Source organism: Salvelinus namaycush, chromosome 36 (assembly GCF_016432855.1).
Source record: "Salvelinus namaycush isolate Seneca chromosome 36, SaNama_1.0, whole genome shotgun sequence".
Lineage (NCBI taxonomy): Eukaryota > Metazoa > Chordata > Actinopteri > Salmoniformes > Salmonidae > Salvelinus > Salvelinus namaycush.
The window spans coordinates 7,384,723-7,410,106 of record NC_052342.1 but is presented as its reverse complement, the minus strand read 5'-3'; the positions used below and the strand labels follow the sequence as shown (position 1 = coordinate 7,410,106).

General features: G+C 45.3%; 1 protein-coding gene across 2 annotated transcripts in view; it reads right to left on the bottom strand.

Moving 5' to 3' along the window:
- LOC120030344 (neurexin-2-like) overlaps nt 1-25,384 on the bottom strand; it is an 848,849-nt gene that overhangs the window by 447,425 nt on the left and 376,040 nt on the right. For both annotated transcript variants that reach the window (XM_038975718.1, XM_038975719.1), the window contains 3 exons: nt 24,887-25,270; nt 22,482-22,685; nt 19,846-19,872 (listed from right to left, as the gene is read on the bottom strand). In XM_038975718.1, coding sequence (XP_038831646.1) covers nt 19,846-19,872; nt 22,482-22,685; nt 24,887-25,270 — 615 coding nt within the window. The remainder of the gene's footprint in view (nt 1-19,845; nt 19,873-22,481; nt 22,686-24,886; nt 25,271-25,384) is intronic.

The window sequence follows — 25,384 nt, the reverse complement described above, 5'->3', positions numbered from 1 at the left end:
AGTTTTTCCAATGAAACAGACCGATCATATAAAATGTGGCAGGGAACGAGTGAGCGACGGAGTGAAAGAGTATGGTTTTTGATGAAGGCAGCAGAACTGAATCCGTCTGTCATTGAGGTGTATTGTGGCGAGTCGGCACGAATCGCCTTCGGATGAGCAAAGTCATGGTGACGGCTAATGCTAATTGCACCGGCGGTAACAGCTGCAGCGAAGTGCTCCGTTTACACATCACATTCAAATGTATCTACTAAAAAGGGCAATACATTGAAAACTAACCAACAGAAAGTGGGAAAATAATTACTGGCTACGCTATACAATAGCACAGCCTAAGAGGCTAAAACAAAAGGCTGTCCCTGACGACGGTTGACTCGCAGTGTGTCACAGTGGCATTCACCGAGGCAAAGAACGGTGATTATGAGGGAAACTAATGGGTCCGTAAACAAAGCCATAACGAGGGAGTCTTCCACTTCACTGCCTGGTGGAACCAGCCCTGAAATAGTACAGTGCCCTGAGGAAGCCAGTCACTTCCATTAACCTTTTACACTCGTATACGGGTTGAAAATGGCAGATTTGGGCACTGATAAGTGCCTAAATTGGAACGCAGTGGCTGTAAAGTAATGATGGTAGAGATCAGGCTCTGCACTTCACAGCTCCGTATGGGTTTTGACTGACAGCTGTTCTGAACTTGAGCACCGTACACAACAAGAAGTTGCCCGCATCCCTCCTGCTACTTTTGTTGTCTGAGTGAGGAAAACGCTGTAAATTGCTGGACTCTATGTATTCCGAAAGACGAGACGTTGAGGATTATAATAAATACCGCTTTGATGTCATACAAGCAAGCCCAGCACCTGTGGATCTAAATGTGCACTTCAAATTTCCATATCATAAAACTCCTGTCATATACAGTGTCAATGTTTATGATCACTATATTTGATGCAGTTACAAGATGACATGGCGTCGTACCCTGGGTGGTTCTGAACAGGTTGAGCCTATGTTGGTCTATTGTGAAGAAAATTGCAGCAGAACATGCTCCTGAATGCACGCATGACTCCATTCTATGCACACCAAAATGTAAGATCATTGCGTGAACAACAATAGTGACTGTGTGACGGAGGGAGATGCAGGGCTGTGTTCCAAACAAAACTACTACAAGTGTGCTCGCTCTAGTTCCTCAACGGCAAGCTAGGAGAGCTCAAAAAAGCACCTTATAGTTGAAGACTCTTTTTTAAGTCATAAAAATGCTTTGAAATGACTTGCATACTTTGGAGAGGGGCGTGTCCCCTTGGAGACACTTGTTAGTCCTCTCACTCAAGCCCTTGTAATTGTATTTTTCTTATGTGGCACCTATCCCACATTTTCAGGAATATTCTTATTATGATACTGAATGTATCCAGACTATTTTCATATTTCGTTAAATAAATGTGTCTAAAAGTACTGTACATGTAAAATGCACATAAACTCAACAGTGTAATGTTTGGATTCAGTCTTGTGTCAAGTGAACTGGTGTGTCCTCAAATTTGGTCGAACAATTTCCCCATAACCTCCACACTGTTCCCTTTCAATTGCTACAGCAATTAAGCATATGTTTTTTCATATTACTTCAGTAAGAAGCATATCAATGTAGCTCTATCCATATAGGCCAATCCCCACGAGTGTAAAGGGTTAAAGACCTACTGTACGTGCTGAGCAGCAACTGGACCAAGGGCACATTTGCAAAAACAAAACAAGTGGTGGCCGTCCAACAATTTTACTGTTATGTTTTATCAAATTTAGAAATATGTCTGTTGATTTTTGTGAGTGGCGATGCATGGTGGCTGCAGGTGCCTCAGTGGATGATGGAGTGGGGCTTAGTGGCATGGGATTGTCCCCCCCCCCCCCCCCCCCCCCACAGTTGAGTCTGAAATTATTTGGTTTTGAGGGGGAAAAAGGTTCCATAAATTGATAGCATACACACACTCACACTCACACTCACACACACAGGAGAACCGTTTTCATATTTAATGTTGTTCCTTCTTCCCTGGATTTTTGTCTTGAGCCACACGAAATTGGATCGAGAGACGTTTAATCACACTATGTGTGAAGTTAATATGAGGCAAAGTCCCCTACTGCAGAGAGAGGGAACGAGAGAGCGCGCAAGAGAGAGAGAGAAGAACTAGTTTAAGATAAACTTCTAGAAGGAGAAAGACAGAGAGCTTGCGAACAAGAGAACGGGAGAGAGCAAGAGAGAGACAAAGGCAAAATGTAGTTTGATATACAACCAGAGAGCCCTTTCGGAGACTCCAGAGCAGGCAGAATGAATAGGAAATGGTTCCCCCGGGATAGAGTCCATGTGTTATTTATCTGCCACAAGAGGCCATAAAAGAGCAAAGGGGCTAATTCTAAGGAGAAACAGAGGACACATCAGGCCATAACAGCAGTAACAATGAAGGCCTTAGCGTATCTGCTACGCTGGGGGAACATCGAATGAGGTTTGGGGGCAGAAAACAGTGCAATGGGCCATATTAGCTTGAAGCTAATACACTGTAACATTACTGTAGCTCACAAGGAGCTAATAGAGTATCCTATGCCCTATTAGCTTGGAGCTAATACACTGTAAAATCATGTAGCGCTAGTACAGCTAGCTAGCAGCTAATGAGCGGTTCAATCCCCATAATGCTAGGGATCTGCCACCTGCTACTTACCCTACTGACCAGCTAATTGGGCCATATTAGCTAGAAGCTGCTACAGTAGCTAGCTAACTAATAGCTAATGGACACTGCAATCCACATGTCATTGCTTTTGCTCTGCCACCTGCCTCCTGCCTAACTGGCAGGCTGCTTTAATGCTGATGTTTGGCCATCTTCTAATGGCCAGGTAATGAAGATAGTAAACAGGCTAGCGGAGGAGCGCTTGGTGCTAAATGAGGCTGTAAGTCGCTCTAATGCTGCCCTGTCAGCCTCTGTAGAAACAAGGGCCAGGCTAATCATTAATAAGAGCAGCGATATTAAAATGCAATTCATTCTCATTGAGACGCCACTTTCTCTTTTCGCCACCCTCCCTTTGTCACCGAGATCAATGGGAGAACGTCTCTGATCATATAAACAAAGGATGTCATTCTCTCACTCCTTCTCTCAGTCATTCCCTCTTCTATTATCTCACACTTCGGCATTCTGTCCCCCGTATTGTCTGTCGTCGAGGTAGACAGTGTAAAGTTTGGTGTTTCAGTTGGTAGAGGATCCTCCAGTTTTAGCCGTCTGGTTTAATGTGGATGTCATGGACTGTTTGGAGGACCCATGAGCAGGACGGACGAGATGTGTTACGTTCACCAGCTGTTTCTCAATTAACAATTGTCGATTCATCCATTACCACAGTGCTTCTATCTAAACACCCTTGATTAATGCACGCTAATCGATGAACACGCCCATTCAAATCAGTGGCTTTGGATTGCAATGCAGTGCTTCATTCCCACAAGTTAACTCTGGGTCGAGACCGGCTAGGAGAAGTAAAGCTCTCCATTGTTGCCCGACCACAAGAGCTTGGAGAGATGGGTGCATTGTGATCCACATTGGGCCCGATGTCACAGCTTCTCCCCAACACATTTACCCTTCTCCAGCCACAACACTGTTGACAACAGCGGATCTAAGATACTCCACACAGCCCTTCCAGACCCAAAGTCTCATCTCAGTCTCACAAGTTTGACTCGTTTGAGAAACTAGGCCGTCGCGTGGCACTGCCACCTCTACCATGTAGCAGCGAGTTAACCGCCGGCAGCGCCACATCACTAAGTGGGAGGAATCCTAATGTGGCCGGGAGTCTAATTGGGCCACAGCAAAGCATTGTGGGCCACCACGGCACGCAAACAGCCAGTCTTCGAGAGAACGAGGGTTGAGGAGTGATCAGCGCTAGCTGGAGAGGGCAGTGGGACGACAGGGCCACGGCATAAGGGGCAGCGGTGGAGACGTACGCGATAGCTTCACTCGCCCTACCTGGCTCACACTGTTTCCAGGAGGTCGTTCAAGCATTTGTCAATAAAAGAGCCAGTCACCAATGGTTGAGGTCAGAGGGGACTGCAGGCGATGTACGAGTGTTTTAATGAGTCAAGGGTTTGGATGGTGGTGTCTGTGACGATAGGATGATGAGATGTTGCCATTGAAAAAAGTATAACCTTGAAATGTGATGGACTCATCAATTTTTTAAAGGACGACATGAATACATAACGAGTCCTTTTGGTGATCTCAACAAAGTAACTACAGGTCAATTGTCGATCGTCTTTCTTCGGGTCCATACTACCTTAAACCTCTTTGCGGTTAGCAGAGTATAGCCTATAGTAGCCCATAGGGATTGCCTGACTCAAGAAGGGGACCAAGCAGGAAGTTGACGTAGGTGGTCATCGGTACAGCCATGAGTGGCATCGCAGGGAGAGAAAAAAATCACATTGGGCCTGCATGCACTCGAATTAAAATGGCCGTCAGACAAATCCTCCCTCTTTTTCTTTTCGCTCTTTATTCCCTTGTTCTGTCCATTCTCGGCTCAGTAGCCCCCCTCTGAGGAGAAAGGGGGGATGCCGATGCTCAGCACTTCTAAAGGAGAGAGAGAGAGAGAGAGAGAGAGAGAGAGAGAGAGAGAGAGAGAGAGAGAGAGAGAGAGAGAGAGATACTGGATTTTCAGCAGTGTTGAAAATGACTACTAATATCTGCTGACAGGGGGTGGTCCTTAGAGCCAGGGCACGGGGAGGAATCAAACGAGAGAGGAGGACAGGAGAGAGGGAAGAAGGGAGGAGAAAGACTAGCTAACGCAACATCTATAGGCGTCTGCTTACCGAGATAAGACAGATGGCGTGGTCAGAATGGAGAGGAGTGTGTGTGTGTGGTACTTTAAAAGGATCTATTTCTATTTGCGTTCATGACTACCATAATACATAGAAGGTAATGGGTCCAAGGCAGTTCACTGCAATGTCCCGTGTGGCTTAGTCGGTAGCGCGTGGCTCTTGCAACGCCGAGGCCGTGGGTTCGATTCCCACGGAGGACCAGTATGAAAAAAACTAAACAAATTGGTACATAAATGTATGCATTCACTACTGTAAATTGCTCTGGATACGACTGTCTGATAAATGACTAAAATGTGTCTGTCTGCAAATAATACTGCACATGCACAATTTTCTTCCCGACGTAAATGAGTAAACACCTTGCAAGGTCAGAGAATGACAGAAAACTAAGTGCAGAGTGTCCAGACGGTACACTGAGTGTAGTGGAAGTATGAAGACCACACATCAGACTGGGGTTGACAGGAAGCAGCCTGTCAATGGAATTATGGTTGTCCCTTCAATACTGTGTCTGTATACTGTAGGTGTGCACTGTACTTCAGTTTGACACTGGGTGTGTGTCTGCATGGGTTGTTGTGGGTGGCGTGCATGTCTGAGTGCCAGTCTGCTGGCTGACAAGGTGACACAGGCTGTGCCCTAAAAAATACCCTCTGTGACATTATGCAGTCTCATACTGGGTACAGAGGCACTGAGTGGGACAGAGAAAAAAATGAAGAGCAAGATAGATCGAGAGAAAGCAAGCAAGCAAGCTAGTAATTGAGTGGGGAGAGAGGTGGGTAGACGGGGGGGGGGGGGGATCTCAATTGCATACACCTCGCGTCCTCTTTCCGCTCTCCTCGCCTTTTTCTTAAAACCCCATTGGAGAGGGTCAGAGGGGACAGACCTCTGGCTTTCTCACCCGATGGGTTTTGGAAAGGAGGCGAGGAGAGAGGACGTGAGAAGTATGCAATTGAGAATCTCCCAGGGAGTGAGAGAGATAGAGGGAGATAATTGAAGGCCTCTAAAGAGTAAGGTAAAGAGAGAGAGAGAGAGAGAGAGAAGCGAGGCCCTGCTGAATGTATAATGCAGGAGGAGGTTATCAGGTCTCTGGCACAGGGAGGGAGACCCAGTCAGAGATGGCGATTCAGCAATATGGCTTCCCCTACAGATGGCTACACGCCCAGGATGTCGCATGAGAAAACACTCCACAGGGAAGCTGTGTGTGTGTGTGGGAGGAGGTGTTTGTATGTGTGTTTCTGGAAGCGTGTGTCTGATGTTTCTGTGTGTGTGTGCAATGTGTTACATGAGTGTTTCTGCAAGTGTCGTGTGTGTATGTGTGTGAAGCGTGAAGCCACCAGTATTTTCTCGCCATCCCTGTGCCCCCTCTGTCCTCTCCCATCTGTTATCTGGCATCCTCCCCTTCTGTTGTTTGTGAAGAGAGGAGTACCATCCCTCCACCCCCCTCTACAACTCCCATCACTCTCTCCTTACCCTCACATGGTCATCCTGAGCAGTGCCAGCTCTTCTATTCCTCCCTGCCTCTAATCTAGTCCTGGCAATCTCCTGATCTCTCTATCACCTCATGCAAGCCTCTCCAATAATTTAATGCACTGTTTATGCTCATGATTGCACCCCAGTATTTTGGCTTGGACACTGGAACTTGTGTTGTATTCTGCCTCTCTCGGCCTTTCTATAAATACTAGAGCCACATTCCATCAATTTATTCAGCGTAGCCCCTTGATATAGTCCATCTATGATCATGATGTTTGATCAGTGTATACATTGTTTAGACTGCAATAGCTTCGGACACTTGCCACGCCACCTCATGCCGCCCAGTCTGATGCCCAGTCTCATGTTCCTATGATTCTATGGCTCTGCCCCCCCCCCCCCCTGAGGGTTTGCCGTGCCAGCCTGCTATGCAGCAGATGGGTTCGTTCAGGTTGGAATCACACCAGCTGACACAGCGGGCGTAGCACGTCAACTCGGGGCGTGGGCAGTACGTGGGCGTGGGCAGGGCGTGGCCAGGGTGTGGGCTGGGCAGGGTGTGTGCAGGGTGTGGGCAGGGCGTGGCCAGGGTGTGGGCTGGGCAGGACGTGGGCAGGGCGTGTACAGGGCGTGGCCAGGGCGTGGGCAGAGCATGTTATGGTACCACAAGCTACCACCATATGGGCATCAAAGTCATGGGCTATATTAAAATGGTATGTAGTGTGTGATGCACGATACCCACATACACAGAGGGTAAATATAGATGCAACTAACATGCATGCACTCACAAACACACACGCAAGGACACACACGCACATACACACTCTCTCTCTCTCTCTATCTCTCCTTCCCTGTGCCCAGCCCTGGCTGGGTGATCATGGCCAATGTTGTCATAGGTTAAATGGCTGTTATTTCCACAACAACCTTCACAGTTGATTACTCGTCCCCTGTTCAAACAGCAGGAGGACAGGCCGGCACACTGGAGCCCTGCTGGACCGAACACACCACACTGGTGTCTGTTAAACCAGGCCCATTGCACAAGCCTCAGTGATAACAGCTAACATCGCACAGTTATCGGTGCATTCAAATGTATCTATGAGAAGCTAGTTTCTGGAGTAAATGCCGCACTGAACGAGGCAGTCTTCAGTGTATTCTACAGTGAGAGAGGGGTGAGAGAGAAAGACACAGGATGCAAGAGAGACAGACTTTTGACAGCCTTCGTCTTTTTTGTACTTACATTAAGAAACCAAATCAACGTTTATTTGTCACGTTCGCCGAATACAACAGTGAAATGCTTACTTACAAGCCCTAACCAACAGTGCAGTGACCTGATGGTCACTCTGACAGAGCTCCAGAGTTCCTCTGTGGAAAGGGGAGAACCTTCCAGAAGGACAACCCTCTCTGCAGCACTTCACCAATCAGTCCTTTATGGTAGAGTGGCCAGACGGAAGCCACTCCTCAGTAAAAGACACATGACAGCCCACTTGGAGTTTGCAAAAATTCACCTAAAGGACTCTCAGACCATGGGAAATAAGATTCTCTGAAACCAATATTGAACTCTTTGGCCTGAATGCCAAGTGTCACGTCTGGAGGACACCTGGCACCATCCCTATGGTGAAGCATGGTGGTGGAAGCATCATGCTGTGGGGGTGTTTTTCAGCGGCAGGGGCTGGGAGACTAGTCAGGAACGAGGGAAAGATGACTGGAGCAAAGTAGAGAGAAAGCCTTGATGAAAACCTGCTCCAGAGCACTCAGGACCTCAAACTGGGGCGAAGGTTCACCTTCTAACAGAACAACGACCCTAAGCACACAGCCAAGACAACGCAGGTGGCTTCAGGACAAGTCTCTGAATGTCCTTGAGTGGCCCAGCCAGAGCCTGGACTTGAACCTGATTGAACATCTCTGGAGAAACCTGAAAGTAGCTGTGCTGCAACGCTCCCCATCCAACCTGACAGCGCTTGAGAGGATCTGCAGAGAAGAATGGGAGAAACTCCCCAAATACAGGTGTTCCAAGCTTGTAACGTCATACCCAGGAAGACTCGAGGCTGTAATCGCTGCCAAAGGTGCTTCAACAAAGTACTGAGTAAAGGGTCTGAATAATTACGGAATTTTTTTATACTTTTGCAGATATTTCTAAAAACCTTTTTTGTCATTATGGGGTATCGTGTGTAAATGTACGAGTTTTTATTTTAAAGTTTTTTATTTTTAGAATAAGGCTGTAACGCAACAAAATGTGGAACAAGTCAAGGGGTCTGAATACTTACCGAACGCACTGTATAGGACATTATTCTTCTACAGATCATTCTCCTACGGATCATTCTCCTACGGATCATTCTCCTACGGATCATTCTTCTACAGCAGTTAAACACTTTCCCCGAAATACAAATCTTTTCCATTGAAACCCTAACAGATACAGTATACATTTGCTCCAGGAAACCCTCTGGACAAAACCTATATTTATACCTAATAGCTCAAACGACTCCATGCATACTGTAGCCATTTCTTATGTACGGGCCTTAAATGTAATTCATGGAGGTAGCAGGGCTATGCAAATAATAGCTTATTTAAAAGACCCAGGGGTACATTTTCAGGATTCACAACCACAAACTGTATTATTAACCTAACTCATTGACTTTCAGATTGTGTAGTGTCTTTGTTCAAAATGGAGCCCTGCACCATTTAAACCAGAAATAATTGCTGGGCAAAGCTGTGCGGGATACCGTGCTGTACTTGTACATAAGCCCTCTTCCCATAACTATAATGCTAGCCATACAGTGTATAACTATTTAATAGGGCCCATATGGTTTTGTAGTGAATAATCAACATTTTATGTATTTGTTTTATCATCTGGTGAATAACATGGTTTAAGAGGAGTGGAGGGTGATTGAGATTCTACGATATACGACGGACAGACTTGGAACCCATCTGGGCATGTCTCTCTCCATGTTTCAGTCATACAGCATTAGAAGGCAGTTGTGTAAGAATATGCTGCTTTAAGGGTTAAAGTGATTTCTGTAGCGTGATAGAGAGTTGCTTTACTTTGCTTGACTCTGCTTTTCCCCCAGAGATAAGGATCAGGCTGTCTTTGACGTTGATCGTATTTGTCTCCTTATCCTGTGATATCATATTTACTATCTGGAGCACTCAGATGAGTGCAGGGCCTATCTTAGATCTAATGAAGTGTGTTTGTGTGTGTGTGTGTGTGTGTGTGTGTGTGTGTGTGTGTGTGTGTGTGTGTGTGTGTGTGTGTGTGTGTGTGTGTGTGTGTGTGTGTGTGTGTCTTGTGCAGCCAGATTTAATGGCGCCTGTCTGCTAACAGCGAGCGCGACCACCGAGATGAAAGACGCGACGAGCAGCGGATAGTGGTGATATAAACACAAGCAGGCAGCCAAATCAAGATCCTCTCTTGCTCGGTTCACCCTCTCTCAATTTCTTTCTCTCCATTCCCCCTTCTCTCTACCTCTCTACTCTCACTCTTCATTACCCCTCTCTCTCCTCTCCCCCCCCTCCCTCGCCTCATCCTCAGTATTTTCATTTTGAAAACAGAGAAGGGCCATGTTCAGTTGACAAACGTTGTCGAATGTTGCAGATCGAATTGGCATGAATAGAGCCAATGTGGTTCCTTATTCTACATGTCAGAGAGTCATGTTTGTTCTACATAGTCTGTTTCTATATCTGAACGTCCCAAAATGTGACGCCCGCTGAACGGGCCCCAGATCTCCCTCTCTCTTCCTCCCTCTCTTGTTTATTTCCATATTGAAAACAATAGCAGACCTCCTTTTTAATCCTCTCTCTCTCTCTCTCTCTCTTGGGAAAGTAGGTTAGGCTTGCAGTCAGTCGAGGACACTGTCGCATCCTGCCACCACAGCAAAACACTCCCGGCAGCCGCGTCCAAAACACGGCTTGATTAGCCGCATTGGCGAGGGAGGATACAGAGGAGTGAAGGGGACGGGTGGGGCGGCCACACAGGGTATGACCCCCAGCCATGATTATCCATGGCCCGCCTTAGTGACCCTATGCGCCAATTACCGTGAAAACGGAGAGAGGAGGGCCGGGGGGCTGACATGAGACTGTTCTCCTCGCCTTCTCCACCCTCACTGTATGGTGTGTGGTGCCTGTTAGAATGCACAATGAGATAAAAGCTGTCGATATCTAGCCCAGCATTGAAGAGGGCAGACGGCGGGGGGAGGCAAAAAATGACAGTCATGATGAAGAGTGATTGATCGTAAATGGCGAAAAAGGTGAGAAATGTATCTCTGCTCTTTCTTTCATCTCCTCTTTCTTCCCCTCTCATCTCCCTATCTCTTCATCGTTCTCGCTCTCGTGCTCTTTACGTCTCTCTTTCCCTCTCCAGGAAGGTTCCTGGTGGATTGAGATGATTTGGACCGCATCCCCCAGCATGCAGCAGCAGCAGCGTTGCCCTGGGAGACCCCAACAAGCCCAGATCTAACCTGTCTCTCTGTCAGCCTATTGGGTTGAAAGGGCTGCCATCTCACCATGCAGGTTGAGATTAGGGGTATATCTCAATAGTGTAAAGGGGTTTCCTTTACTTCTGTCTCACCATATGGGATGAGTACTAATAGAAAAAGGGGTGCATCTCAATAGTATAAAGTGGCTTCACCATGATCACTGATCTGGCATGGCCTAAAAGCCTATGAAATCCTTTCACTTGTTTGTGTTCAAAGTATACAAGGAAAGGAAGCCATGGATGAGTATTGAGACACACCCCAAGGAGATGGTTGCTGTAATACCAAGCCATTAGGTTAGTCAAAGACGGTAGTAGGTGGGGACAGGTAAATCATCTTCTGTGGCCCATGCAGGACTAGTGGGCAGGGTGCCCCGTTGCCATAAGTCAAGGGGAGAGAGGTAAATGGAGGGAGAGATAGTCCACGGGCATCGTGCCACCCTCCTTAAATCTCCCAAACGGCTTGTTTCACCACCGCCACTTTTCACATTCTCTCTGTATGTAACCCACTCTCGCCCTTTCTTCTGTTGTCGTTTGTCTGTCTGGGTCCTCATCCCTCGTTCTGTATCTCTCTCCGAGTGACTGTTTGCCTTTTTATGTCTCCTCTCCGCCACCCCGCCTCCCGTTCCTTTTCACCTCCTAACCTTATCTCTCTGTTGCTCTCTGTTTTGGGTGAATAGTGTGAGGTAATGGGTCTGACAGAGACACAGTAGAGGAACATTTCCAGACAGGAAGAACACTGAGGCGGGTACACAAGGTACAAAAACAAAAAGTAGGTCACAGTCAGTCTTCTGGTCTTATGCGCCATTCTACAGACTGGCCCCCTTTAAGACTTGGTTTTGACTCTACACATTACCCTTTACTTATGGGCAACTGGGCATAACATCCATTTTGACACTTTGAATAATTGTCACTTCACTGAAGACTAGTTTTCCCTTACTACTGGAGTAGCTTCGAAAAGGGCATTTTGAAAAAGTTGCATTAGGCAGGTTTCCATTTACCCAGGTTTATTCGACAAAAGCAATGTCGCAAAAAAGAAATATGCGATGTGTATTGGAAACGGCAGATATAGGAAACATTTTCTGACCATCGACAACATGTTTTATCCATTCGACAGGGGTGGATATTTATTTTGTCAAATTTTGGAAACAGTTTGGGAATACATTATGATTGTGGAATCATTTTTGTCATGAAACTATAAAGGTCCACTCCACATTTAATTCTAAATACCTATTGCTTGCTAAATATATTTTTTTCAACTGTAAAAATGTTTCTTTGCAGGACAAGGATTGCCTGAATTGCTTCGCCTTGCTTTTCTGGTTGACTGGCAAGTTTCACCATCCAATTATTTCCCATCTACATGAGTTTCACCATGGCACGGACATGAGAATTATTAGAATATGGCAAATATTTGTCAATTATTGCATTCTATCCATGCTGGCTTTTACGGGCTACCTACTGTAAGACATGAAACAGATAGGTGGCTGTCGCCAATGTATTAATGCGCAATTTGCCTAAATGGGTCATGGAAACACTTCAAACACTACATTTTCATTGGACAGTATAGGTTTTTAAGAAAAAAACGTTTTTTAGGTGTGACGTCATTATGTCCAGCTGTTTTGATCGACACAATATAGTTAAATGGAAATGCACCCTAGCAGGCAATTATCGCATTTATTTTCTACTAAATGTCGACAACAACAACAAAAAATCCCTTGCCTCACAAAACACTCTCAAACTGCTATTTTTATTAAAGTGATATAAATCTACAAAACATCTAGGAACAGATGATATCAACAGCTCACAAGAATGTCTCTGTTAAAGCCAGACATCTCCATAAGGAAGGCGTTTGCCTCGGCTGCACAACACACTGATGTGTGACTAGTGCCTCGGCACAAAATGGCTGCCATGTATCACCTAGGCACATGTAGGAACGTTTCATTAGTGCATAGGGTGATTCACTGCCCAAATACCACCTAACACTAAGAAACTGAATGTAAGCGGCAGTGTAGAAGCAATTCATAGATCTGCTTTTCAATGGCAGGGAATAGCAATATCAGAAACTTTATATGCAAGTCTTCTAAATAAAAAGGAGAAAAGTGACATTGAAGTCATCCCGATTGCAAAAGCTACTATAAAGATGGCTATAACACAAACATGCAAGCAAGCAAGCACGTACACTCACACACACACACCGATGTGCGCACGCAGACACACACACACACACACACACATCCACAGCATACCCAAGCTCATTCCATTTCAGCTCTAGTTAGGAAAATGCTCTGATTATGTATTCCTTTGAAGTTTATGCTTCAAAGCACTACTTTATTAGGTCATTTCTGTTTAACATTTTAAGAGGCATTTGGTTCATTTCATATTTAAACATGCAGGGAGCGGAAAATGTGCGAAAAATGAAATGAGAAGACTATGAGGACACACTGATATTTGCAAACATCTTCAAAACATGTCCTACTAATGTTTTTGACATGTTATAGCTCAGGTCCCGACAGTAGCACAGCGCACCCACCTTATGACGTGTCTCTCTGTACATTGTATATCTAGGAGAACGGTACAGAAGTCTACAGTAAAAATCCAACATACGTTGTTGGTATTATTGTTGGAGTTATGTTCATTTCATAAAGAGCGCGTCTGATTGCAATGGGTGCAAAAACAAAGGCAACCGTCCTAATAACAGCCATCATTTTCTACAGTAGGCTGCTTGCAATGAGTTTGGCCCTGAAGAGAGTTTAGAGAAGATGAGGACATTGAATTAAGCTCAGACCGTCACTCAAGCGTTAAATTGCCTTAAAAGAGAACTGAATTTCATCAGAGCATTGGGTGAAATAAAACTATTATGCGTGCCAATGTCAATACATGTCTAAACTTCAAATGAACTGTACTGTAGTGTGGACTATTACCATAACAGCCAATCATTAAATACTTTCACATGCACATCTCTATAACTTTAAATGCCTCCCTTTGTACTGCTACATGCCTATATAAGAATACATACTTACAGTTGATGTCGGAAGTTTACATACACCTTAGCCTAATACATTTAAACTCAGTTCTTCACAATTCCTGACATTTTATCCTAGTAAAAAGTCCCTGTCTTAGGATCACCACTTTATTTTAAGAATGTGAAATGTTAGAATGATAGTAGAGAGAATGATTTATTTCAGCTTTTATTTCTTTCATCACATTCCCAGTGGGTCAGAAGTTTACATACACTCAATTAGTATTTGGTAGCATTGCCTTTAAATTGTTTAACTTGGGTCAAACGTTTCGGGTAGCTTCCCACACTAAGTTGGGTGAATTTTGGCCCATTCCTCCTGACAGAGCTGGTGTAACTGAGTCAGGCTTGTCGGCCTCCTTGCTCGCACACGCTTTTTCAGTTCTGTCCACAAATTTTCTACAGGTTTGAGGTCAGGGCTTTGTGATGGCCACTCCAATACCTTGACTTTGTTGTCCTTAAGCCATTTTGCCACAACTTTGGAAGTATGCTTTGGGTCATTGTCCATTTGGAAGACCCATTTGCGACCAAGCTTTAACTTCCTGACTGATGTCTTGAGATGTTGCTTCAATATACCCACATCATTTTCCTACCTCATGATGCCATCTATTCTGTGAAGTGCACCAGTCCCTCCTGCAGCAAAGCACCCCCACAACATGATGCTTCAACGCCCGTGTTTCACGGTTGGGATGGTGTTCGTCGGGCTAACATAACGATGGTCATTATGGCCAAAAAGTTATATTTTTGTTTCATCAGACCGGAGAACTTTTCTTCAAAAAGTATTATCTTTGTGCCCATGTGCAGTTGTAAACCGTAGTCTAGCTTTTTGATGGCGGTTTTGGAGCAGTGGCTTCTTCCTTGCTGAGCGGCCTTTCAGGTTATGTCAATATAGGACAAATTTTTCTGTGGATATAGATATTGTGTACCTGTTTCCTCCAGCATCTTCACAAGGTCCTTTGCTGTTGTTCTGGGATTGATTTGCACTTTTCGCACCAAAGTACATTAATCTCTAGGAGACAGAACTCGTTTCCTTCCTGAGCGATATGGTGGCTGCCTGGTCCCATGGTGTTTATACTTGCATACTATTGTTTGTACAGATGAACGTGGTACCTTCAGGCATTTGTAAATTGCTCACAAGGATGAACCAGACTGGTGGAGGTCTACAATTTGTTTTTGGCTGATTTCTTTTGATTTTCCCAAGATGTCAAGCAAAGAGACACTGAGTTTGAAGCTAGGCCTTGAAATACATCCACAGGTACACCTCCAATTGACTCAAATGATGTCAATTAGCCTGTCAGAATCTTCTAAAGCCATGACATAATTTTCTGGAATTTTCCAAGCTGTTTAAAGGCAAGGTCAACTTAGTGTATGTAAACGTCTGACCCACTGGAATTGTGATACAGTGAATTATAAGTGAAATAATCTGTCTGTAAACAATTGTTGGAAAAATTACTTGTGTCATGCACAAAGTAGATGTCCTAACCGACTTGCCAAAACTATAGTTCGTTAACAGTAAATTTGTGGAGTGGTTGAAAAATGAGTTTTAATGACTCCAACCTAAGTGTATGTAAACTTCCAACTTCTACTGTATACATGCCAATAAAAATGAATACTGTTTTTATACCAATAACTGTACTTAACAAAAATATAAACGCAAAATGCAACAATATTAAAGATTTTACAGAGTTATAGTTCATAAAAGGAAAACAGTCAATTGAAATAAATGAATTTGCCTCTAATCTATTGATTTCACATGACTGAGAATACAGATATGCATCTGTTGGTCACAGATACCTTCAAAAATGTAGGCGCATGGATTGGCAAAGTTGTCAGTATCTGGTGTGACCACCATTTGCCTCATGCAGCGCAACACATCTCCTTCGCATTGAGTTGATCAGGCTGTTGATTGTGGCTTGGGAATGCTGTTCCACTCCTTTTTAATGGCTGTGCGAAGTCATTGGATATTGGGAACTGGAACACGCTGCCGTACATGTCGATCCAGAGCATCCTAAACATGCTCAATGGGTGACATATCTGGTGAGTATGTCGGCCATGGAAGAACTGGGACATTTTTAGCTTCCAGGAATTGTGTACAGATCCTTGCGACATGTACCATAGTTTGCTTTGTATGTTTTATGTTTTGGTTGGTCAGGGTGTGATCTGTGTGGGCATTCTATGTTGTATGTCTGGTTTGTCTATTTCTGTGTTTGGCCTGATATGGTTCTCAATCAGAGGCAGGTGTTTTGCGTTGTCTCGGATGGAAACCATATTTAGGTAGCCTGTTTTGTATTGTGGGTTGTGGGTTATTGTCTATGTCTATGTCTATACGTTGGTTGCTTGTGTCTGCACTTTCGTTTTATAGCTTCACGTTCGTCGTTTATTGTTTTGTATAGTTTGTAAAGTGTTCTTCATTTTCGTCAATAATTAAATTAAGTATGTATTCAAACCACGCTGCGCTTTGGTCCGATCCTTACTCCTCCTCAGACGAGGAGGATTACGACGTTCGTGACATTATCATGCTGAAACATGGGGTGTGGTGGTGGTTGAATGGCACGACAATTGGCCTCAGGATCTCGTCACGGTATCTCTGTGCATTCAAATTGCCATCGATAAAATGCAATTGTGTTCATTGTCTGCGCCTTATGCCTGCCCATACCATAACCCCACCGCCACCATGGGGCACTCTGTTCAAACGTTGACATCAGCAAACCGCTCGCCCACACAACGCCATACACGTGGTCTGCGGTTGTGAGGCCGTTGATTAACATTCAGTTCCCTGGCAACAGCTCTGGTCGACATTCCTGCAGTCAGCATGCCAATTGCACATTCTCTCAAAACTTGAGAGTGTTTCAACTGTTCTGTCTGCGGCTATGGAACCCTGACCTGTTCACCGGATGTGCTACCTGTCCCAGACCTGCTGTTTTCAACTCTCTAGAGACAGCAGGATCGGTAGAGATACTCTGAATGATCGGCTATGAAAAGCCAACTGTCATTTACTCCTGAGGTGCTCGCCTGTTGCACCCTTGACAACCACTGTGATTATTATTATTTGACCCTGCTGGTCATCTATGAACATTTGAACATCTTGGCCATGTTCTGTTATAATCTCCATCCGACACAGCCAGAAGAGGACTGGCCACCTATCATAGCCTGGTCCCTCTCTAGGTTTCTTCCTAGGTTCTGGCCTTTCTAGGGAGTTTTTCCTAGCCACTGTGCTTCTACACCTGCATTGCTTGCTGTTTGGGGTTTTAGGCTGGGTTTCCGTACAGCACTTTGTGATATCAGCTGATGTAAGAAGGGCTTTATAAATACATTTGATTGATTGATTGAGACATCTGTGGCATTGTGTTGCGTGACAAAACGGCACATTTTAGAGTGGCCTTTTATTGTCTCCAGCACAGTATGCACCTGTGTAATGATCTCGCTGTTTAATCGGCTTCTTGATAAGCCACACCTGTCAAGTGAATGGCAAAGGAGAAATGCTCACTAACAGGGATGTAAACAAATTTGTGTAGAACATTTTTGAGAAATAACATTTTATTTCAGCTTATGAAACATGGGATCAACACTTTACATGTTGCATTTATATTCTTGTTTAGTGTACACGCCTATACCTATTCAGCCTAGATTGTATACAATGCTTGTTTTTCAATACCCATGCTAGTATCTGTTCCTCCATCACCGTGCTATGACGCGGACGCCCTCTGTGTGATACTGTGTGATATAAGGGAGTGCGGAGTCATGACTCAGAGCACAGCGCAGGGCAACACACACGCACTGACAGATACAGAGCCTATAAGTTCCTGTGCCCTTGTGTGTGTCTACGTATGTGTGTGTGCGCGTGTAAACGTCTCTCTTCAGTGTGTGTATATGTGCGTATGTGCCTATGCTCTACAGTGAATGTGTGTTTGTGTGTAGAATTCTGTGTGTGTGTGTGTGTGTGTGCAGGTGGACAGACCAAAGGGCGTGACATTTACAGAGGGGTCTTGAGAGCGCCACATTGCTCGCCATGTGTCACAATACATGTCATCCCAGAGTGCTGTAAGGTGGTGAAATATCACCCTCCATACTGATACAGCAGTTTAACCTCTGACCTAACCTGGCTGGCTGACAGGCTAACTCGCATTCACCTCCTATAAAAATACACTAAGGCTGCGTTTAAAAAATGTCCATTTTCTTTTGCCACTAATTGGTCTTTTAACCAAGTAGATCAGATATTTTGCCTATAATTGGGTAAAAGATCATAATTGGGCTGCCTGTGTAAACGCAGCTTCAGTGGGTTACCAGATATGACTAAGGGGTAGAATGACCACAATTCACATAGGGAGCAATTGGCACATACTGTACTGCCTACGTCCAAAAGGGCACCCTATTTCATTCAGTGCTCTGGTCAAAAGTAGTGCAGCATAGGGAATATGGGTGCTATTTGGGACGCAGCGGGTTACAGGACTTGACTAAGGGCAGAATTTGATTCACATAAGGAGTAATTGGCATACAGGCTATATGATTAGAACACGTGACATATAGCAGAAATATGATTGAATCTGAGGTAAGTAGAATGAGTTGAGCTTCCATGGGTTGATCAACTTCTTTCGACGTCTTAGGGAAAAATAACCTGGATAGTTCTTTCTGTATTCTATGAAATTACTGTACTACCATTCCTCTGCAGAACTCTTTCCAAAAACATCATTCACCATAAATAAGCCATTCCCTTATTTATTGAGACGGCTGTGTTTGTGTGTGTGTGTTGTGCCCTCTGCTGGAATAGAACTAACACTTCTTCTAAATCCTCTTTCAGAGCTACGGTCTACTTCATGTGTTATGGTGACATCTAGTGGTGGGTTGGTTGCATGTCGTGTTCAAACCCGAGCGGGGATGATTTCAATGTGCGTCACGCCAGCAGCAATAGAGTGAATGACACTATTCATCATTTCCTGACTCTGCCAGTATGCTTGTAGAGATGGCATGAATATAGTTATGCTCTGCGTATGTGGAATGATTGTAGCACATGAAAAAATACAGATACTTTTATAAAAGGAATACATTTGTGCACTCAATGACAGGCAGACGCGCACAACAATCGCACCATGCAGGTTTCTCCTTTGACATAGTTAGGGCTGCACTTACCTCGTCTGTTGACATTAAAGAGTGACAGTTTGCTGTCGTTCTCTCAGCCTGTGCTGAAATGCATTCGTTTGTCCTCATAAATGTGCCTGTGTGTTCTAGAGGGCTGTGCCCTCAAATGGAGGTTACCATAGATCTCAGTCCTCTGGGCCCACCAGTCGTTCAACATGATGTATACTAACACCAGCACACCTAAAACAAATAAACTCCTTGACATGCCCCTGTTTATTTGAATCAGGTGTGCTGGCGTTAGTATACACCAAATATGTAAAAGGAGGACTGGGTTGGCAAGGGCTACCACAGACTGTCTGAACACAATGGCTGTGTCTGAATTGGCACCCTATTCACCATATTCACCACTAGCTAGCCCTATGGGCCCTGGTCAAATGCAGTGCACTATAGGATGCCATTTTGGACACATCCCAATGTCCCCAATACAGAGGAGCTTCACCTGCGTGTTCAGTCAGCTATGGGTGAGAACTAACACCTGTACAGTCATACGAACCCTCAATAGTAGGGGTTGAATTGACCGGTGTTGGAGTATGTGAGCAGAGAAAGTGACATGCTGTTGAGTGGAAATGGAAAGGATAGAGATATGCCTACAAAAGCTCTTACTGAAATGAGTAGGAGGGAATAGAATGAAACTAACAGTCAAAAGGACAACAACGGGAGAACTAATTGAAAGAAGGAAATAGGAGAGGGGATTGATAAGAAAAATGCATCACGGAATGGAAAAGGAAAATCCTAGTGTAGTCTCAGAGGCGGAATAAACAGGACAGAATGATAAGACAGAGAATTGATTAAAAACCCAAAATGATCAAAGAGAGATAGCTAAGAGAGAGACATAGTAATAGAGTGATCACTTGTATGACGTAAGGAGAACGGCAGCATTTATGAGGGACACATTACACAGAAGACAGTGTCACAATCAGTAGAACAGTGATATAGTCTTAAAAATGCATATAAACCACTTACTGAGGTTACAGTCTATCCTGATACAATCTGGCGGGAGAGAGAGCGAGATGGTGAGGTCAAATCAAATAAAGAGAGAGGAGAGAAAGGAGAAGAAGAGAGAGAGAGAGAGAGATAATAACATTTTACATCCTTCAAGGTACATTCTGCAGACAACCAGGCATTTCGCTAGGGGCCACCATCCGGGGACAGAGCTACGAGTCAGGATCACCCTTTTCCTTTTCCACACCTCTATCATCACCCCCCCCCCCCATCATCCTCCCACCCCTCCCTCCCTCCGTCCCTGTAGCCACCATTCAAAACCCACCCAGTCCCAATGCGCTACAGAAGGCAAGATATTCACCCAATCATTGATACAATGAAGCTCTGGGACTGTAGGTCTACTTGGCGACACTTGACGGCAAGGGAACCAAGCCCATTCAATAAGCTGCGGATGATGTAAAGTGTACATCGGAAGTGTACGTTATAGAGTAATCCGATTCTTGATATCTTGTGCTAGATAGACAAAGGTTACGCGTGGCACACGTACATCAAGGTCATCAATTCTACGTGTGTGACACCGTGGGCTTGACTGAACGTGGAAACAATGCATACAGATAAGTCGTCTTTGATCGGAACGCATTGGGTTAGTAGATATGGAGAGAGACAGATCGAGTCAATTCACCATTTCAGTCACTGGCGTGTTAGTCCAAGCGAGATCGGGTGATTGTTAAGTGTGTTTCGCTATTCCTATTCCCTACAGTGGCTTTTATCAGAAAGTGGTTAACCGAGTGCAAACAATGTGATCGTGGGTTAGAAACAGCTTGCCTTTTGTAGCCCCTCGGGTATGGAAACCAACAGCAGCAATATTAGGAAAGAGTGATCTGCACACTCCAGCCACAATAAGCCAAGTGCACACACCTATATCAGGATATGCTATAATATTCTAGAATATGCTATACAAGCACTAACTCTAGCTTCATTCTACAACAGCTTTCTCTGAAATGCATGTCTTCTGAGAGCACATGGTAAAATGGTGGCGCTCCATTATCGAGTTTGTATTCTCTTCTGCCCCCTGGTGGCGACAGGCTGCGTGTGCATGTGGCTGTGGCTGAGGCGTGGTCTCGAGCTGTCAACCGCTACAGAATAGTGGACTCAAACAGCCATGGACCAGGCTCACTGTTATTGGGATTCTGTGGCTGATACTGAAATTAAAAGGTCATTTTTCATTCCTCAATGACAAAATCCCCTAACGAAAAATAAGAGTGTCCACAGCTTGTGTGAGTGCGGTCAATGTGATTGTGATTGAGTTTGAACGAAAGGAAAACATGTATTACTATTTACACGTGTGTGCCTACGTCACAGACTGCAGAATGATCAATTAAACCAACTAATTGTATATTGATCATCTGATCATGCAGTATCCCTGTACACTGTTTCATATTGATCAATTAACTCATCTTTAATTATCTTAGGGAATATGGTAAGCAGTCCTCCTCTGGTTCTAAAACGAATTCCACTTACAACTGAGACAAAATTGATTTCCTCTAAACTAGCAATGAATATAAATGTTGATGTGGATATGACACCTCTGGGTATGGTCTGATTTGGCGAAGTTAGGGAGTGATCTAGGCAGAAATTAAGAGGAGGAACTAGGGAAGGATGTTCGGTAAACTATTATCTGGCTCATTTGGACACATTAGCGCTATGGATTAGCATTTAGCCTCATTAGCTAAGATAAACGATGTGTTTAGCGGGGGCTGATTGTTCTGGGCCAAGGTGGACTTGGGTCTGTGTGTAGGTCCTCTGGCGCAGGGCTGAGCAGCATGGCAAAGGCAGAGTCAGCTACATCACAGAATGTGTGTGTTTGTGTGTGTGTGTGTCGCTGTGGGACAACACTGGGCTGTGAGCCGGTCTCTCTGACTGTTTGATCCGAGGGCCGCAGACATACAGGCCATTGAAGGGATGAAAAGTTCCATCGTCTGAGCCTTGGCCAAGTGAGAGATGAGAGAGCGAGCGCGAGAGAGAGAGAGAGAGAGAGAGAGAGAAAACAAGATTAATAGAATGGATACGGTGTGGCATTATTGGAGGAACCATCCTCATGTCTCTAAGTCGGTGGCCCACACTCCTGTATCCCAGGGGGCACCTGGGCCTTGTTTCTCCCCCACTCATACTGTGAACTCTCTCCCTTCAAGAGATGGAGCGTAAAGTGGCAGGCATCGTTATCAGTGCCATAGGTCACAACAGTCTGCCAGGAGTCCAAACTATAGACAAAGCCTTAGTGCTGTAGGGCAATATGTTTCTGTATCACTGCCTTCCAGTCTCTATATTTGTTCTACTCATCTAGAACGATGTTAGAGTAGTCTATGGACCATAACGGCTCTGGCTTTACCATTCTCTATAGCACCCCCTACTGGAAGACTGTGAACAACCAAACCCCTTTATCTTCAGGCTAGTGGTCTCTCCGCAGGGACCACGGGAGAAACAGAACCATGGGTAAGCAGAGGGGGTACAGGAGTGGATCTACCCAGGGAGGCAGAGACCGGAGACGGGCTTGCGGTAACAGACAAAGGCTCATGTTTAGGGGGTGGAGATGGAGCTTGACGGAAGGGGTACGAGAATGGGGTTGCCGAGGTCATGGTGGGGTTGCCATGGGTTACCTAGGTTGACAGTCAGCTTGACCCTGCCACCATCCAGCTCTAGCCGCAGGGTGTCGGCGGACTCTTTGGAGGTGGTGGCCACGAGGAGACCGAATGCCCGTTGGGACATGAACCGTAGCGCCACGTCCTCTGCCTCGGTGTGCATGGTGCCCGGGATGATGATCTTCAGGTACATGCTGCCATCGTAGCTCAGCACCGTCGCCTCTGTAAGAGGGGTGGAGGTATGGGTGGGGGGGGGGGGATGCAGAAGCAGACACACATTCAGATACAGACAGACAGACGCACACACATACATTAACAGGAGAACAGAGATCCGACATACAGTATTAGATGAACCAACAGACACTGACACCCAGCGCGGGCAAGGACATCCAAGTTTAGCAATGCGTCTTTTCTTTGAAGAGAAATGAGAGACACCAGCTCTAACACAAACAGTAGAAGAGACATTGTAGATGCGTTAACGTCATCCTAGACCCGTTCAGAGAAACAATGCATGCACCCCCTGCAGCTGACTAGATCACTTCTGAAGAGTTGCCGAAGGAGGGCTGTGTATGTCGGTCAACACATGTTGCCATGGGCTCAGCTGATTCACCATGGCTGGGTACTTGCCTACTATTTTAGATGCATATGGTTGGGAGCACAAACCAAATAATGTATGCTGCTACTGGTTAGGCCACTGAAATCCACTTTAACAGATAGCATATTGCTTTTTGGAAAACAACTACTTGCTGTTAAATGAAAAGGTTTAGAAGGTTAGTTTCCAATCTCACTGGATTATTGAAGACAAAGTCCCACACTACTCATACACAAATATTGAGTTAGGACACTGTGGACATTGTGACAGCCAAGCATAACGCTCTTTCACGCCCTTGCAGTATTTGATAGCCACACTAGATGGCAGGGAAGCAGCACGAAAAACACAGCCGGCCCATTGCTCTGGATAAGAATGACTAAAATGTGTCACGTAAAATGCCAGACGTGTGACAGCCAAGCATAACTCTCTTTCACGGCCTTGCAGTATTACATTGCCACACTAGATGGCAAGGAAGCGCTACAAAAACACAGATGGCCCCATTTAAGAAACAGAAACATTACACTAAACTGTCCTTCACTTCCTAAACTGTCCATTACACGTAGATCCTTCACTTCCTAAACTTTCCATTACACGTAGATCCTTCACTTCCTAAACTGTCCATTACACGTAGATCCTTCACTTCCTAAACTGTCCATTACACGTAGATCCTTCACTTCCTAAACTGTCCATTACATGTAGATCCTTCACTTCCTAAACTGTCCATTACACGTAGATCCTTCACTTCCTAAACTGTCCATGACACGTAGATCCTTCACTTCCTAAACTTTCCATCACACGTAGATCCTTCACTTCCTAAACTGTCCATTACACGTAGATCCTTCACTTCCTAAACTGTCCCATTACACGTAGATCCTTCACTTCCTAAACTGTCCATTACATGTAGATCCTTCACTTCCTAAACTGTCCATTACATGTAGATCCTTCACTTCCTAAACTTTCCATCACACGTAGATCCTTCACTTCCTAAACTGTCCCATTACATGTAGATCCTTCACTTCCTAAACTTTCCATCACACGTAGATCCTTCACTTCCTAAACTGTCCCATTACATGTAGATCCTTCACTTCATAAACTGTCCATTACACATAGATCCTTCACTTCCTAAACTGTCCCATTACACGTAAATCCTTCACTTCCTAAACTGTCCATTACACGTAAATCATTCACTTCCTAAACTGTCCATTACACGTAAATCCTTCACTTCCTCCACTGCCTTGATTTCAATCCAAATGTTCTATTGTGTCATTACCTTTGGCAGGCCAACAACACAACATCCCTAAACTGTGCATTAATTTCACCTCGAAGGATCCTTTGGTGCTATTACACAACAAACAGCCTAAAGCGAATTAGAATGGATCAGACATGCGTAGCCGCTAGCAGGTTGCGCCACCCCCAAACAGACAGACAGAGAGAGAGCAGCCTTGCACCACCTGGATGTGTGTGACAAGCCCAGATGGTGACAGTAAGCATCGTCGCTCAACCGAGCTCCCCAAGCCTCACCCAACCTCCCAGCAGTTCAGTCGGCTAGCTTCCCAAAAGCCACCCATCCTCGAGTGCATTGCTCCTTCAAATGTCCTTTTACCACACTGCAGCTGGTTGAGGCTTCAGAGTAGCACAGGATAAAGTCAATGTACTCGTACTATCTAAGTCTATTATGATTAGGTTTAACTCGCTGGCTATAATAACACTTGTAAGCATGAAACCAAACCTAACTTAATCTCCACAGCTTGCTACCAAATGTCCCCATCCTGTTTTACCACCACATGTTCCCCACTCCCCACACTTCTCCAGTCTCCCTGTTTCTCCTCACCAATTTCACAGTTGCTGCCCAGGTAGCCGGTGCCGGTGCAGTCGCAGATGTAGCGGTTCCATCCCTCTTTACACAGGCCTCCGTTCCCACAGGGGGTGCTGCTACACCTCTTCTGAAGCTCACGGGTGCAGAAGCTGCTAACGCCCGGGGAGCTCTGGATCTCGGCCAGGCGGCGCACGTCGCGGCTCTTGCCGTCGATGAAGAGGTCGCGGACGCAGCCCACGTAGCCGTAGTTGAGCAAGGCGGTCCAGACCTCGGGGGGCAGCACCAGGTCAGAGCGGGTCTCGGGGAGACCCCCCAGGAACATGTCGCTGTCCAGGTCCAGGATCTCACTGCCCTCGTTGGAGTTGAAGGGGATACTGCGGCTGTTCACCGAGATGGACCCTGGGAGAAGAGGCGGAGAGAGGAGGGTTATATACACATCATGTTGTAACGGCTGTCATATTCTTCCTCCTCCTCGGACGAGGAGAGGCGAGAAGGATCGGACCAATACGCGGA